The sequence below is a fragment of the Haemaphysalis longicornis genome, unplaced genomic scaffold, assembly GCF_048455015.1.
Source record: "Haemaphysalis longicornis isolate Haplotype H1 unplaced genomic scaffold, Haemaphysalis longicornis Haplotype H1 scaffold_4, whole genome shotgun sequence".
In the NCBI taxonomy this organism is placed as follows: Eukaryota; Metazoa; Arthropoda; class Arachnida; order Ixodida; family Ixodidae; genus Haemaphysalis; species Haemaphysalis longicornis.
Genome location: NW_027526361.1, coordinates 8,168,992 through 8,186,536, shown reverse-complemented (window position 1 = coordinate 8,186,536; position 17,545 = coordinate 8,168,992). Strand labels below are relative to the sequence as shown.

Below are 17,545 nucleotides of genomic sequence, written 5' to 3'. Positions count from 1 at the left end.
AGGAAAGTGCAGTGGTTGGAGGAGGGTCCACTTGGTACACATTCACAACCAGGCATAACCCTGCTCCAAATTAATCGGATGCAAGCTTAAGGGGGGACGCGGCTTTCAACTTCAGAAAAATGACCAAAACATCGTTTTTTTGAAATCCACATATTCGGCTTCTATGTTTCCTAATCTGTATGTCTGCGAAGTTTTTCCGCTGAAAAGCGTCGCAAAGTGGCATAAAAAAATAGTTTTGCCAGGCGCGGTGACAAACTATCAGCGCAAAAGGGCGAAAAAACGGCGATTTTCGGAGCGCTGTATCTCCGCAACGGTGCCATCGGGCGCGGCCATTTTGATATGGTTAGATCGGCCGAGCGTTCATCTTTCCGGTTCCCCGCGTCTCTTTTATCTTCGTTCATTCACAAACGCATGAACAGCAGAAAAGAAATGACGCACAAACGAAACTAGAAATAGATGCTGAAGCGCTATTCGTCCTCCGGTCGGGCCGCGGCAAGAGGGCCCTCCTGATTGGGTGTCGCGGCGCAATGCAAGATGGCGGCCGCCAGAACTGCGTAGCGTGCGGTTTGAGTTCATTTTCGGTGCTTCGCTCGGCCAAGTTTCTATTCAATCGGTGGTATTCAGCACGGACGTTATCGCGATAGGAATGCCTGAGATCACGAGCCAGATTAGGGGAAGTTGTGTGGCTCAAAAGGCGGAGGTCATCGAACGCTTCGTGGGGCGCGTGACTCTGCCGTCGCCAGACCCCGGAGGGTGACGCGGTGTGCGCGCTTGCGATAGCGGTTCGTGAAGTGAACTTTTAGTCGAATTTGCGATGTTTACACGCTTAGTTATTGCTGTGATTTGATTGTGGGCTCGCTAGCCTTGGGAAAGAAACAGTCGACGCGTCAAACGCTGCGGCGCGCACGGCATAGCCGACGCGCATTGCAGCATCACATGTCTGCGCAACCGGTTACAATTGAACGCCAGTAGTTGTAATTAATGCCTGCGACGTTAGATTTAATCTTAAAAGCGACCTGACAAGCCATATCAGGGATAATCAAAGTACGATATGTCGCGGTAAGCGTGCGCTGCGATGCGCGCGAGCCATATCGCCTTTCTTGCGCAACGTTTCCCGTGCGCTTCTAATAATCATACAAACAGGTTTGATTTAGGAATATAGGAATAAAAATATGTTCTCTGCGTTAAAAATTTACCTTACTGTCGCAGTATTTAATAGTGATTTTTGTAGGGAAATGATTGGCACCAATGCATATAATCATGGCTTAGGGCATACTGACTGTGCTGCGAGAAATGTTGGATGCTGTCAAAAGTAGTGAAAAAAAACCCCTTCCATCAAAGTTAGAGTTATGCACAGTATTATACCAAGCTTCAAAGTAGTTCGTTTGCACCCTTATGGTATGCAAACTTTTGGCAATGAACACCTATGAGTACTGAATTGCTGCGCCAGGCAAAGTAATAAAACATAAAAGAAGCCAGAAATTTTCAAATTTAAGTAAAAAAAACGCTTCACTTGTTGCCATGGGGACAACACTGCAAAGGGAAGTTGTCCAGTGCGATACTGCCAACCAGCTAACCTACTTTGCATCGAAAGCCCATTGAAAGCTATCTCCCCTCCGTTTTGTCTGCTAACTGGGCTATGTACTGTTCACAGAGGAGCTGAAAATGATGTTTTGTGGAAAGAGAAAGGCTGTAAAAGGCACTCCAATTTCAAGGCAAGGCCTTCCAGAAGCCCCATGTTCAAAAGGACATGAAAGGCTACAACCGTGACAACTTTTGATAAGTGAAACCTATGTTGCAACTTCGGAAGCCGTTTTCTCAAAACAGTTTTTTTTGCCACCTGTGACGCTTGTACCAGGGATTTTTTTGTGACCGCTGGGGCTATTTTGATTCCGTTTCTTGCATTACATTCCTCGATGAACTGTTCAGGTCGTGACACTTTTGGTTTTCCAGATTTATTTTTTGTGATTTTTTTATTCAAATAATCGTTCACAGTTGACATGTCTGTTGCAGAGTAACCTCTAGAAAAATGAAAACTAAAAAACATTGTGTTGTAAAAAAAAAATTCTAAAACTGTCACGACCTCGTCCATTCATTTGGGAATGCAAAGCACTTCGAACAAGTTTTCTATCGTGTTTTATAAGCCGCTCAAGCTCGGTACAAGCGGAACAGAAAGAAAATTTCATACATTAAAAAGTTATCAAAATATTAACTTCAAATTTTTATGGTGTTATCACAGAAGCATTTCCAGTTGCTGTGCCAATTTTCATCAAAATCCACAAAGAAATAAAAAAGTTGATTTTGAAAGCCACGTCCCCCCTTAACACAGTCCCGATGCCCCTTAGCAGCCTGACGAGGCGCAGGACAGTGCACGCTTCCACTCCCGATTGTAACAGGCAAGCCATCCGTTTATAAATACTATCGCATTTTATCATCAGAAATTAAGTTTTCTATCAATCTTATCTGTCAAAATATACAATTTAATATGTCTAATGCTAAGGTAGTTGCAAAAGAAAAAGTATTAGACTTAAACTAACAGGATGAAACAGTGTTTATACTATGATACGTACTGCAACAGCTTGCTTTAGATGACCTAGAGCAGTGCGCTGAAATCCAAATAAACAAACTGTTTTGTGTTGTGCCCCCCAGGAAGAACATGACATCCACAGCAAGGAATTGGATGCGTAACTTTGGGAACATGAACGCACTACTACAACGCAAATAAAAACGCCTACTTATGGTCTTGTTCAGAGGAAGCCCTTACACATGTGACTTCCTGCTGCAACATGCAAGAACTGTAGAAGAATGTCTAGTGACATGCCAAGAAAATCGCTATCCGTATACTTGCATGCAAAAAAAAAAAAAAAAAGAGAGAACTGCAACCTTTTTATTCTTCAGTTAGTTTTGTTTTAACATCAACAACCTCTTTATTTCAAGAATAATTTTTTCTTGGTTACCTGTTTTTTACATGCCTTCTGTTAAAAGAAATTGACAGAAGGCCAAACAAACAACTCTGGTATAGTGCTGACACTAGTGCACCTTTTTATGAACCCAATTATTAACCTTGAAAGTTTAGAGGAGATTTTGTGCTACGAAGAAATGTTCGAGAACAAGGCGAGATGGTAGCTACTCCACCTATTAATAAAGGGACCCTGCAGCACTAATGGGGTGGCGCAAATAAATGTGCATGATGTTTAGATTACACTGCCAGGAATACCCGAGGCAAATATTACAAGTGCATGTGAAGTGGTAAGCTCGCATTTATCTGTGAACAATGTGGGGAAGCCAACTGCGCTCACTTCAATTTTCCTCAATGTTACACCATGTTAATTACATCATTACACCAGTGGCGGTCCTATTAGCCATTGCTGGATAATGTCACAGTTTATTTCTTGTATTTCCGGTGATGAAACACCATCTTCGGTGCTGTGCACCAACCTACTTTATGCCTGAACCTGTATGTACAGTTTCGGCGTTTTTTTGTGGGTTTCAAGTGAGCAGAGTTGGAGTGACGAACCCAATAGTTCGCCTTCAACCAGGCCACTCGACAACAAGGTTTTATTGCTTCAAAAACGCCCCACCAGCCAGAGCACATGCACGCAAGAAGGCACCAATGCCTGCCCTGTCCCGCATCAAACCGGAAATAGACTACTCCACACGGCAGAGAAAAAGAGAAACCTCCCCGACCTGTGATATAACGAAGGCCCCAAACAGAACATCACAAGCTGCTACCCTCTCCAGGGGCGAGTTGAGGGGGAATGATTATGTGCAACTTTATATCTCGCACAGCTCCAGCAATACTTAACAAATTTTCATAATTCTTGTGGGAGGAGATTGCTGGGACAGTAGCCTTTACTCCAAAATGCATTCCGCATAGTCGGTGGTAAGTGCTGCAGGGTCCCTTTAATCATTGTGGGCAGAACAGCAGGCAATAGAAGAGAAAGAAAAGCAACAAATATGTATGAAAATTTAAGCTTCTTTCATTTTATTCGCACAAATCAAGTCAAACAGCTTTCACTGCAAGCTTGAAAGGCGCAAGGTAAGGGGAGGAGAGCCCGAAATACTACATACGTTTCTCATCCGTAGACTCTCTGTCCAGGACAGCGTACCTCGGCAACTCGATGCCTGCATCTTCCAGCATGCTGTACACTTTCCTCCTGCGCAGATGATGACAAAATGCTGGCAGCTTTAATGCACGCTTTCATGACAACACACGATTAATTTTCAGTGGCAGCGGGAATATGGTAAGCTAGAAATACAACAACTACCATTTAAAGCAAGTGACCTGTTAATTACAAGCCTGTAACGACCCTCATATAAAAAAATTCCTGCACGGCCCTTCTATAGAGAAAGCGGGTGTGGCAAAAATAATGAAAAGCCTTTTCTGCAGCAAGGAGGCACACATGAACATTCTGCTCCATGTGTTCTAACCTCGCATATCGCAACTGTTGCAGACCCAAATTAAGGTTAACAACTTCAGGTCCAACATCAAAACACACACTCTGCTTATTTTCCTCTGTGCACTAAATCCACCAGGGCTGTAAATCAATCAAGTGAAATTAGCAGTACCTGTCCTGGATGTCATACTGCATGAAGAGATCATTGACGGTGAACGGGTTTCTGAGCTCTGCATATTCAATGGCCTTGTTGAGGGGAAACCCTTTCGAATGGAAGGACACCAGGCAGTCGCACAGCGGCCACTCTTCCACCGGTTGCTAGCAGAGAGGAGAAGAAAAGAAAACGAGAGCAGGAGTAATGCATCACGATTGAAACACCCAACGGGACCACAAAGACAACATACACCCTCGTCTCATCTGAGAGAACCAGCCGTTGGTAACGCTAAACTCTGCTCCAGCCACTAAGGACCTTGTTTTCACCAAGAACATCAGAAATACTGACATTTTAAATCTCCCACTACATCAAGAGTGAGGTTCCATGCGGAGAATTTTCCCTTTTGGGGGAATTTTTCACTTTGATTTTGTCCGAAAGGGGAAAAGGGAATCTTCAACAGATGAAGGGAATTTTAGAAGTCATGGAGTAAAAAGCAAAAATAATGTCAGTAAACATGACCTCGCATCATTTATTAATTTGTTTACTTTTAAGAAGTTCCCTTAACACTTTGTCGGATTTATGCTCAAATATCCGAAAACATGCTCACGCAAGCCGCAAGCATCCAAGACCGTTTCCAATCCAGTTCTTAAAGCATGGGGGAGCATAGAGGGAAGAAACTCCATGAGAAAGAGCTAGCAGTGCGTGAAGCGGTGGCGGCTGAAGGGCTCAAGCCTGTTCGCATGAATTTCTGCATGCACCATATACAAAAGAACTAAAAAAGGTATTTCGGGTGTACCTTAGTCCACATGCTGTCGACAAGAGATGGCGTTAGCAGTCCCAGCGCTGAGCTAAAGTTATCTGAATTACCCAACAATGCCTTGTTCTTTTTTAAACGGGCAGATTTAACTTAGAGCTTTAGCATGCAAAGTAAGCATGCAATTTGGCGCAAAGCGTGAAATTCAAAGTCAAATCAACTTTTATCCTCTGAATGACGCCTGCATCCAGAAGGTTACGCAATGTAGACATAGGTGGCTCTGGCTAATAACTTCAGGAGTGATGCCACAGGCGCGTACCAAAGTCTGGGTTATCAGTGCTTTAATGCCCCACCACCATGCAGGCAGTGCACTCAAATGAAACCAGACACCACAACACTTCCCAATCATGTTTATGGGTGGCAAGGTTTGTTGGCCGCCACCATTCGCACAAGCTAGTTCCCGTGACGTCCCAGGTGGCAGTGTGAGAAACTGGCTGCCACTCCTTCAACTGCTCATTTACTGCCTAGCTTAATTCTCTGAAGTTTGCGTTAAAAAAGGCGCAATTGTTGTTCTGACATGGCACTAGTTCAAATGAACTAAACTTGCATTTGCCTTAATTAAAAAAAGCCTCTGCGCTGATGAGGTGTTTCAACCATAAATATGGCACTTAAAAAATCTCGTTATTCTGGGATCCAATAAAACCCAGTTTTGGCATAAGGGTGTCAACTTTCATGGCTAAATTTTTTTTCCTAATTTACAACCATGTACAAAAACAGGGGGCCTAAGCCTGCTCCCGTAGGCTGCACATTATTTGACTCGATGTAAAATACATGCCTTAAAGCACGGGTTGAGCTATTCTTCTAGGCTCCTCCTACAGAAGCTTGTAAAGCTATGTGTTGGGGCAACAAGAATTTCCAAGCAATTTTACAGCTACACAGTGGACAAACAAACCACTTACACATGGAACTTGGCACACTTACAGAATGCCCTGGTAAACAAGACTGGTATAATTTTTCTAAGAAGCATGCATCCAATTGTAGGTTGCAGTCTTTTATTTTTACTGTAACAACCATACAAGCCAATGCAATGGCACCGTGATCCCTGCAGTGCTGCAGGGGCGGTCTCGCATCTCGGTAAGTGCACAGCGCCTATCACACTGCTCTTGCTGCAGAAGCGTGGCCTTTTCAGAGCCCTCTGTTCACAAAGCTTCAAAGAGCCCACTGTACAGACCAGTAATATTAAAAACGGTACTTAGAAAAATGAACTGCAAGTTTAAGCAAAAATCAGAAACTATGTCTGGGGCAACATCAATCCCAATACTTCTAATCAAATTGCAAAAATCAATAATCAGAAATGTTAGACGGATACTAGATGCCCTTTGCCACGAAGACTCACATTCAGGATGACTTCCTCGGGAAACACAACAGTTCTAATGTATTCAAACTCTTCTAGCCTCGTGAGGATCTCTTTCATTGGTTTGGACTGAGACTTTTTGGACATGGCACAAATGCCAACCAGCACTTGCTTCCCTTCACCAAGACTTTCATCTTCAGAGTCAACATGTTCAGTGTCCTGGAAGAGTTGCAGAAAAACAACAGCAAGAACAAACCATAAGCAAAGCCCTAACAGCCCAATATGCTGCAAGTGTTGGACAAACTGCTTCAAGGTATCGTGTCTATTCCCTATGGCAGGGGTTCTCAAGCATGTTGGTCCCGGGGAACCCTGCTAAGTTCCATAAAGTGCCAAGGAACCCCCCCCCACTCCCGACCGTTTTCATTCCGTTCATGCTACATTAACGTGCAATAAATTCAAAAGCAAGCAAGGGTATCGTTTTTTTTTCCCGTCAACTTTACGCAAATGCGTACGCTAGCGGCACCTATCTCCAAACAGGAGAAATGCGCAGGGGGGTAATATAAGGCCGAGATTCAAGTGCAATAGTTTAACCACGTGGCCCGTTTTCGGAGTCTGGCTGGCTACAAGCTGCTGGCGAGATTTATTGCGCAGCTTGCGCGTTTCTGTTATGCGCTGAGATGTGCTTACTGACACTCGGGCGTGAGTAATGGAGGTTCCTTAGATCGATCACACCTCAAGTTTACCATATAAGACTTGGCGACTGCGGAACCAGGGAAAATTTAACAGTGGCTCGCGGAACCCTGTGGAGGGGCCTGCGGAACCCCTAGGTTCCGCAGAACCCACTTTGAGAAACCATGCCCTATGACACAAAAACCTCCACATAGATAACTAAGGCAAGTTATTGTAGTAATAATAAAGGGCCACATGCCCCACATGACTTAATGTTGCTAGAGAAAAGTGTAAAGATGCCCCAAAACCTCTCCAAAAGAACTAAGCAATGACACTGGCACCGAGTACATTTCAATTAAAAAAAAAAAAATGAAACTTTGTTAATATCAACAATGAGCCTGAAGACATACAACTTAACTGTACATAAAATGGTAAAAGGAGCTTTCAGCACCTGTTGAGACAAGCATATTGGTCGACTGGGCAGCAATTTACACTCACAGAGATCTACAGCACAAAGCTGGCACCTTTAAATAAGCAGTTATTCTTGTGTAAAAAAATTTTGGTGCCATGAAATAAAATAGCTGTGTGGCATTTCCACAAAAGAATTCCTTACCAGCAGACACACGTAACTAACCATGTCCAGCAGGCATGGCGGAGAAAATTCCTTACACATTAGTGAGAAAATCAAATGTTAGCAGGGCAATTTTTTGTTCCTTCTGATGCCCTGCCCTGTTTTGTAAAAACCTTTGTTATGTTATTTATTCGGTTGCAGGGGGTAAAATTAGAGGTGAAGCATGGTTTAGAAAGAGGGTTCTTTTTTATGCTGACATTATGGCAAATCCCTGTGAAATATGTTCTCCCTACATTTCAATCCACTTAAATAAAAAAAGGATATTTAAAATTATTGCTTATTGCAAGCTCTGAAAATTACTTTGAAAATTCATGTAAAAAAGTAAGAGACTGTACATGGAACCCTGTTTCCTGTGCACATTTGATGCTCTGAACACTCTTTGAAGGGCACTCTCCTGGAACACAAGTGTCACTGCATTGGAGATAAACTCACACCAGCAAACCTACATGGCTACACAACCTTGGCTGCTGTCAGCAATTGTGGCAGTTGGGGCCATTCCAACTACAACCACCATGGTGAAACTGAATTTAGTGGTAATGGGGAAGTGAGCGTACCAACAGTCCACTGAGACAACAACGCTCAATTTCGCGAGTTCTTTCTGCGAGTGGTTGCTCGTTATCAATAGTGGCTTCGATCGCTTGGCAGCTTTGCTCTAAGTGTCTCCCCTAACGCCAGACTGCAATCTTCGACAAGGCTGCTCCAGGACCCCCAGAATCCCCCCCAACACACTTGCTGAAAGATTTTGTTATTTCTTGCCTTTGTCCACAATGGCCTTGGCAGGCAACATCATGAGTCTGACCACCCTAACCCGTCACCGCTGTGGCTGCAGACAGCTGCCGTTTTTCAACAAGGCTAAACTCACTCAATCCCCTTACCAAGTGGTAATGGCTACTCCAATGCAGCGTGCATCTGCAGCCCAGCATGGATTATAATTTTATGTTAGTACAGTGGAACCCTGCTGACGCGTCCCCAGGACTTACGACAACCCACTTCTTACGGCAGATCACCGCGGTCCCGGCAAACTCCCCATAAAGACAATGCATAAAAACCTCGATGATATGACGCTCGTGAGCACGCGGTCCGCTTCATACGATGGACTCTTACGGGGTTAAACCGGCGTTTTCCCTATCTTTTACACCACTCCGCCGCCTCATCTCAACCGTTCTTGGTTCTTAATCCCCATTTGACGCTGCTTAATGTTCAAAGGTCAGCAGGCGGGCCAGACAACTTGAGGAACAGACCCAAGCAAGCAGACGAGTAGTCGCGAGCAGGAGTTAACCTTCGACGGCCTCACGCGGCAGCAGCACACCAACGTGCCAACCCATGATGTCAAAGTTCAGGTGGCTCGGGGACTGTGAATTTTAACCTCCTATGGGGCCGCCGACGAACGCGAAAACACATACGACGCAACCCCACAGCGATGACGGAAGACCCGCTTTCCTCACATTCTTGATCCAAGTTTCTTCCTTCATGAGGCTCTCTCTCCCCCTCTCCCTGCTCTCTTCTTATCAGCGTCTTTCAAAGCGACGTTGCCACTCCACTCCTTTCTTTGCCGCTTTTTTTCCATCGCCGTCTCATACATCGTTCGTTTCGCTTGGCCTCAGCAGTTTCACACTCGCCTTTTCCCTTCTCAGTTTGCTCGATTTGCACATCGGCCTTACCTCGCGCACACGAGGCGCGGGGCTGGCGGGCTTAAAATAGCGCCGCGCAGCACGGGGGGTCGCGTTGCGCGCAGTGCTTGGCTGGCGGGCTAGCTTGGACGCCGTGGAGGGGAGGGTGGCACAAAATAGGCGTTTCTTTTTTTTTTTTAACGGGATTTTAGCTAAAGGTTCGCAAACCACGCGAGAATGAGCTAAATATAGTAGTTTAAATAAGTTCTTAGCCCACCTGTCGTGTAAGACCATCTACTAGGCCAGCACTTACCTGCACCCCGGTCACACGACCCCCCGGTCATACGACAATTTTGCGAGGTCCCTTGAAAGTCGTATTATCGGGGTTCCACTGTACTTTTTTTTCCTACCCCCTTGGTTTCTGTTTTGCGGCTCATTGAATTTTGCCATGACACCGAAAAACACCGGTAGCACGTGGGTGTGTCTATTAAACAACATTACTTGAGCTAAATTTTTTGCATCCAGCTATCAATACACATATCAACACACTTAACTATTTTTCAATATGTTTGGAATTTGATATGTCACGGCACTCCTGGCATGCACAACACGCACTCCTGGCACAGCCCATCACTCTTTGTTTACAATTGACTTTTACCCGCCACAACAAGCCCAACCAACGACAGGAGCCTAATGTGCTACTGCTGCAAGCACTCAAACAGGCAAGGTGACACACAAGTGGCCCGAAGCAAAAGGGAATTTGCGGCGTTGAAATGAAAACGTCTACAGTGGCAACCTCGTTCCACAAGTGTCTGGAAGCTGCACGAGTGATACACTCTCACAGAGGACCCATGCTCTTACAGAAGGGAACAACTGCATACAGAGGCCAGTTTGACTGCTCAGGCTTGAGGCATACCGAATAACTACACATCATGCATGACAATACCCTCACTTTGGAGAGAGCAGACGTTGCAGTTTAAGCACTTCTCTCACGCTGGTAACCCGAGCAAGATGCCTTGAATGACTGCCGTGACACAGAGGAAAGACATCACAGCGTACGCAGCCAACCTCTGGGCACTTTACCACTTGCCTAGGCTAATGCATCTGTAGCAGCTTGGCTTGACACAGTACCGCAATCCCTAGACCAGTGCATGAGGCTATGAACTAGGGCTCTGATTCTGAGGACAGGGCACACTACGTGTTAAGACTGCAACACTATTCTAGAATTCTGGTGAGCAATGATGTGAACACTGTTAATTTGAAGGTGCATAGTCTTAAAGCAGTCTGTATACCATATCAGCTCAGTGGGCAAGCAGCATTCACTGCCTGATCATCAAGTAGACATGTAATACAGAGATTCGTAAAGGATCTGAAAGAAAACAACGCTTTAGTGTTTTTGACAGCACAGTGCCGCACCAGCGGTTACTCTTGACAGAACCACACTTGAAGAAAGCACGGTGAATACTTAAAGCAGTCTCAGAGCACTGTGCAAGAAAAAAACCAGAAGCAAGCGTTAGTTGTGTACAAATTAACAAGACAAGATATTATGAACTGAGCCTCACGTTTTAGATTACAAGGCTACAGATTAACATACAGAAGGAAAAAAAAAGCAATAAGAAGCATCACATCTGGTTACAAAAGCACAGTACAAATAAGCAAAATGTATTAAATGCCTACAGACACTACCGCCACAGTAAGTATGCAAACGATTACTGTTTTCAAGAAAATAAAAACAAAGAAGAACAATAGGGCTATGGCTGGGTTAGGCAGGACATAAAACTAGGTCCATTTATTTTTTTTAGCAACTAAATGTATGCAAAGTGTAAACCTGACACTACATTTTATGTGTTGTAAGCTCAAATTTACAAGCTGCCAGTCTGCTTGATATAGTACAGTATAGCACTGCTAACTGTACATAAATTACTACAAACTCGAGATAACTAATGCACTCCTCAGGAACCCCTGATTTTCAATGGAATTTGCAAATGTCATAAAGGCTGAACTATGGCTTTCGGCTGAACTTTAAGCTTTTTATTTGCATACATTCTTATTATATGCTCGCTCGCCTGCATTTAAATCAGACAAATGGAGCCAAATCTTTGACCTCGAAGCAGGCTGTTGGAGCCATAGGGGGTGAACCAGTCAAGACTGCACTTGGTAGGACACAAGAAGAATTAGACTACCCCACAACTATTGTCACCAAAGAAAGGACTTGCACATTAACTCCAATGAAAGAATTTTTTACGGGTCTTCGTCAAATTAACAATTCCTGCATTTTGTGAGGTGAATCAAGTTGCTTTTGCTACTACAAAAAAAATTATTTCTCGTAAAAAAGAAAAAAAAAGTACGTCTAACTCTCTTACGTGTATTCAACTCGGAATAAAATGTACAAAACAGGCAAAGAATAAAAAACAGTAACAATCATTTGTGACGCTGACCTGTGAGGTCTGGCTTCTTGTCATCTAGCCATGGGCACACGATTTGTCTTAAAAAAAAAAAAACACACAAGAGAAAAGGCGAGACGGGCAGTGCCTCATATTGGTTCTTTTTCTGGTCAACCGCCGTCAGCTGTTATTTGTCCACTACAAATGAGAAGGCAATCCCTCAACAATTCCCAGCCGCTCCCCCATTCACGAAAACCTAATCCATGTGGTGACTGCTTCTGCCTTGTCCCTCCAGAGGTGCACACCAAGGAAGGATTCCATCCCACCGCCTTTGCCCACGCCATGCACTGCACTCCTTGCCCCACTTCCCATCTCTCAGCATCTACTCTGTCACGGCATAGTGCAGCGGTTTTGCATTCCCATTCCATAGTCGAAGTCCACTCCCTTCCTTTGATTTGGGCCAGGGTGTTCTCCCCTTAAGTCCGTTCTCTAATCCCTGTTGCCAACTTACAGAAATAGCACTCAGTATTCTGCACAGTTCTTGCATGTTTATTGATATTGTGTTTACCAATGCATTGAGCCTAAAAATAAAAGGCATACGTGGAAGCAAACAGACTTGGAAATACAAATTGAAACTAGGACTTTCGGTGCTGAAGCTATGCCTGCGCTATGAAGCATGCTGCATTAGACGACTACTGATTACTTTATCCCCTCCAAGGGGTTTTTTTTAACATGCCCTGAACTTTTGTATAGAGAACAGGAAAACAACTGCTGGGATGTTAAACCTCCAACTTCGTGTTTACACATGGAATTCTGAGCCACTGCAGCAATTTCGAAACTAACATACAAAAAAATTTTGATTGCATACCTGCAGCAATATTATATGTACTTCATATCATGCACATATGAAATCAAGCTACAGTAACGCAAGGAAATGAATCACCAGGTTAACCAAAACTTTACCAAAGACAAACAAATTGTCTTGTTCTTTGCAAGCCGTGCATGGCACAAACGCAGCAATAGCCCAACCAAAATAGGACATGCGTTGTTCGGGTATAGAAACAAATAAACGTAACCTGACCGGCATAAAAATTAAACTACGCACCACTAAGCCCTGCTGGCAACATTGCGAGCTAGTAAATGCAAAGCCAAGAGCAAAACCAAGTGCAAACAACGAGAGACAGAAATGCGAAAAGAAAACGGGGGGAGAAACAAAGGCGAAAAAGCATACATACACATCGCAATGCCCTCCAATATGCGGCAATATCCACTGCCGGTCTGTTCCATGGGTGGAAAATGGACACATTGGTTGAAAGGTTCAAGGGAAAGCCATAGTAAGACATGGAAGGGCTGGAGGACAGCCAGGTGCCTGCTGCCGCTGGTGCCGGGCGCTTGACAAAGGTGGCGCAAGTACTGTGTCCCGTCCCCTCAATGCAATCAGGTGGCTCGTGGCTGCGCTGCAATCTTGGGTTTCACATAACACCAACGGGCCTGCGCGGTACACGTGTGTATCATCCGGTCTGTGTTCCCGGCTGAAACAGGGATCGGGCTTTACGCATTGTTGTGCAGCTTCCTGGCAGCTGTGCAACGATAAGCAGAGATACCGCACGGGGGTCCCCCTCAAGCGTTCACAAAGTTTCGCACTCCCGCTATCTGCACGGTAGAAGGGTTTCCACACGGCAGTTTGAAGGCCCATGCACTGTAGTCTTACGGGAACAGTGGATGCAAATAAAAGAGAAGGTAAATTTGGGCGCTTTACACTAGCTGATCTCACCTCCTCCAGGTTGCTTTTAAAAGAAAGCGGGAAAGAGAGGGAGAGGAATACTTCTACTACTTACAATACTGGGGGCTTACTACAAGCGTTTACTAATGCACATGCGATCCGTGAGAGCAGCTACAATGCGTAACAGCGCACAGTACTAGGCACTATATACACACGTACATGCAAACCAAAGTACCTTTATAAGTACCTTTTCAATCTTGTTCCAGTTGATATAGCCACTGCAGTCATCCCCAATGTAGAACAATGGTTGGCTTGTCAAGCCCAGGTAGCCTTGCTCCAATTCATTGTAAGACATTATCGGTCACCGCCTGGAGAAATATCCGGCAAGTGTAAACGACGAAAAAACCGCGAACAAGTGTAGTTATCAGACATGGCCTACGTTTTTCGTTTTGTTTTTGCCGAAAATGTAGTACAATAAGGCGTACCTTGCTGAATTCTTGCAACGCGATGTGTCCGCGCAGGAGAGCTCAGGTCATATTGCATGGTGTCAGCTTAGCATAATAGGAAACCGAGGTGGGGCAAACGACGTGGCTTTTTGCGATTTAACGACAGCGAACAACTCTTAGAGCAGCCAGTGCCGACAGCTTGTAGCGTGAAGGTAAGTACGGGAGCGAACTAACTGGTTGTTCCGGTAAAATGATCGATCGCTATTCGAGTCGTTCGCAGACGTCGCGGTTCATTGAGGCTTTACAAATAACGACTGGGACCACTACGTAGTACGTGTGAAGTAATGGAGATGGAGCAATCACAGGGGGTGAGTACGTATTTTCAAAAGGTTACAAAAGACGATCTGTTAGCACACTGCACCACACATTCTCATGCACAGGAAAGGGAGAAAAAAAATGCCCTCTAAGCGCTCTTCCTCGCTCACATCGCGCAACCGTGACCAGCTGCCGCCATAGCCATAGCCGTGATAATGATCATGATGATGATTAAAGGCCTCCCCTTTGAATCGGGGTGACGGCGTGCGCCATCTAGCCTATCTTAGTAGTTTGAATTTAAATTTAGTCCCTCAACTCGGACACAGTTTGGCTTCAGACCACACCTAGGCACTGCCGATGTGCTTTTGCAGGTCTACAGGGACGTATACCTTCACCCAGACCGCATGCAACCGTGCGCGGTGCTAGCCCTTGATTTAAAAGGGGCTTTCGATAACGTCCTGCACTCGGCCATACTACGCACCTTAGCGGAGACTAATTGCGGCTCCAGAACCTACAACTACATCAAGGCGTTCTTACAAGATCGGAAGGCCAAGCTCTCTATAGGGGGACTCGAGTCAGATCTAATTGAGCTGGGATCGCGGGGTACACCCCAGGGTGCAGTTCTCTCCCCTTTGCTCTTCAACTTGGCGATGAAGGATCTGCCGCCCAGACTGAACCGGGTGCCAGACATTTGTCACGCACTGTACGCGGACGACGTCACCATATGGTCAAATCAAGGAACTAGGGCCGACATAGAGGACAGCTTCCAACGAGCGATAGAAATCGTGCAGACCTTCGCCCGGTCCCGTGGCCTGGAGTGTGCACCGGATAAGTCGGAACTACTGGTGGTCCAGCCCAAGAAGCCCAAATACCCGAAACAAGACCCCATCAAGCTGCACGTGGACTTCATGCCTATCCCCGCTAGGCAGGAGATCCGTGTCCTCGGCGTGCACTTTTCCAACATGGCACACAATACCACAGCGGTGAGTCGCCTGATAGCGGCGGCCAACCAGGTAGCCAGAATGATCAAGCGAGTGACCTCCAAAAACCACGGAATGAAGGAGACTGAAACCACTAAGCTGGTACAGGCCTTTGTGGTCTCTAGATACACATACGTCGCTCCTTTTCTGAACCTCAAACCCAGAGAGGAGGACAGACTAGACCGGGCTCTTCGTAAGTGCGTCAAACTATCTTTGGGCCTCCCAGTATCTACGTCCAATGAGCGCCTAATGGCTCTGGGGGTCCATAACACCACAAAAGAGCTCATAGATGCTCAGAGAATAGCGCAACAGGTGCGCCTCACGAGGACAAAAACAGGCAGAGCCATCCTAAATAGACTGGACATAACCCCTCCGACCACGGTGCAGGATCGATTCGACATCCCTCAAGAAATAAGAGAACGCATTCACATCCATCCCCTCCCCAGACACATGCACCCGGAACACGATCAAGTCCGCAGAACACTCCGGGCCCAATACCTCTCCAAAACGTGGGACTCCCACCCTGCTACAATCTACGTGGACGGTGCCGGCCCCACCAATGGGGTGACCACAGCAGCAGCCTGCTCGTCCAGTGGTAACCCCATTGCAATGGCATCCATCAAGACGACGGATCCGACCCGCGCGGAAGAGGTCGCCATCGCCCTGGCCATCTCTGCCCATCCTCGCGCCATTATACTAACCGATTCCCAAGAGGCTTGCCGAAATTTCCTCAGAGGCAGGATATGTCGCCAGGCCCTTCGCATAATTACGAATCAGCCGCCTGAAGGGGCACAGATCATATGGTTCCCGGGTCATCAGGGACAGACCGGGGGGAATGTCGCCGCGCACGCGTTAGCCCGCGATTCCTTATTCCGGGCGTTCACCCCCGCTGGTTGCCCCCCAGGCAAGGGAGCCAGCCGATCACCTTCATCCCCTTCACTGCGTACCGCCTACAGGGAGATACTGCTTGAACAGAGGCTCGGCAGGAGGAGATTTCCAGCCCCTCATCCCTCGCTCACAAGAATGGAGGAGGTGTTACTCCGACAACTTCACACAAACACACTTCCAATTCCCGCAACCCTACACAAATACTATCTGGACATCTACCCAACACCACAGTGCCCGCACTGCGACCAGACGGGAGATTTACTCCACACGATGTGGCACTGCACACAAAACCCCAACATGAAGAACATCACACCGAACAACAGATCCACAACACAATGGGAGGCCACCCTGCTCAACCCGCATCCAGCTTGCCAGAAATGGCTTGCGGACCGGGCTGAGAGAGCTACTCGTCGACCATTGGCAGCCCCGGATTAGCGGGCCCGACCATGGCTCTGAGCAAATAAAGTTTTCTCTCTCTCTCTCTCTCTCTCTCTCTCTCTCTCTCTCTCTCTCTCTCTCTCTCTCGGATTTCTTTTTAATTCTGCCCTGCCGCTACCCCTGGCTGGGATAACGTTGGCTGGGATGTTATTTTATCGACTTCCCTGCTTTTTTCCCACCGATACTCTAGCCGCTGCATTGAAGGACTCTGGTAATACCTACTGCTGACCAGTTAATGCTTCCATCAATTGCGAAGCCCAGTGCCTCAGGAAGTAGGACTTTCCCCCCCAATTCTATCCGGCTGAATCTTTTGGCATCCTATTACTATGTGGTCGATTGTTTCTTTATCCCTGCCACATACAACACATGTCTCATCCTGGAACGAATATTTGCTCATGTAGGTTCGAGTTCTCAAGCAGCCAGCCCGCGCCTCAAAGGCGGATGCCAGAGGTAGGGTGCCTGGATGTTCCTCCTCGGCGGGCGAGGAGGAACATCCAGGCACCCTAGCCAGAGGCGGATGCCAACGCCACTAAGCGGTAGCATAGAGAAAGAAATTTCTCTATGGCGGTAGCAGCACAGCTTTCGAAACTGGAACCTAAACTACTGGGACTGTGGCACGGCCGCTGGATGAAAGGCGCACCTTGCGTGCGCTCTCATCCAGCGGTCGTGACTGTGGTATCAACTGAAGTATCAACCAACATTACTTGAATAGCTATTCTATTCTAGTAACGTAAATATAAACTCCCTGAACTCCTGAACGGATACCATAAAATTTGAGGAAATTTTGTGCCAGAAAGCAATT

General features: G+C 46.2%; 1 protein-coding gene across 24 annotated transcripts in view; it reads right to left on the bottom strand.

The window, feature by feature from the left end:
• L(1)g0196 (inositol hexakisphosphate and diphosphoinositol-pentakisphosphate kinase) overlaps window positions 1–14,641 on the bottom strand; it is a 49,117-nt gene extending 34,476 nt beyond the window's left edge. For 20 of the 24 annotated variants that reach the window (XR_013323970.1, XR_013323969.1, XR_013323971.1 and 17 more), the window contains exons 1-5: window positions 14,162–14,641; window positions 13,924–14,044; window positions 6,702–6,878; window positions 4,570–4,715; window positions 4,072–4,157 (exon numbers count right to left, since the gene is read on the bottom strand). Coding sequence is in view for 21 of the 24 variants with exons in the window: in XM_077705866.1 (XP_077561992.1) it covers window positions 4,072–4,157; window positions 4,570–4,715; window positions 6,702–6,878; window positions 13,924–14,031 (517 nt within the window). In the remaining 3 variants the exon portion in view is untranslated. Of the gene's footprint in view, window positions 1–4,071; window positions 4,158–4,569; window positions 4,716–6,701; window positions 6,879–10,861; window positions 10,885–13,188; window positions 13,486–13,923; window positions 14,047–14,161 lie in introns of those variants that run through there. The other 4 variants (XM_077705867.1, XM_077705873.1, XM_077705868.1 and 1 more) reach the window with 3 other exon arrangements.
• Between the last annotated feature and the right edge of the window lie 2,904 nt (window positions 14,642–17,545).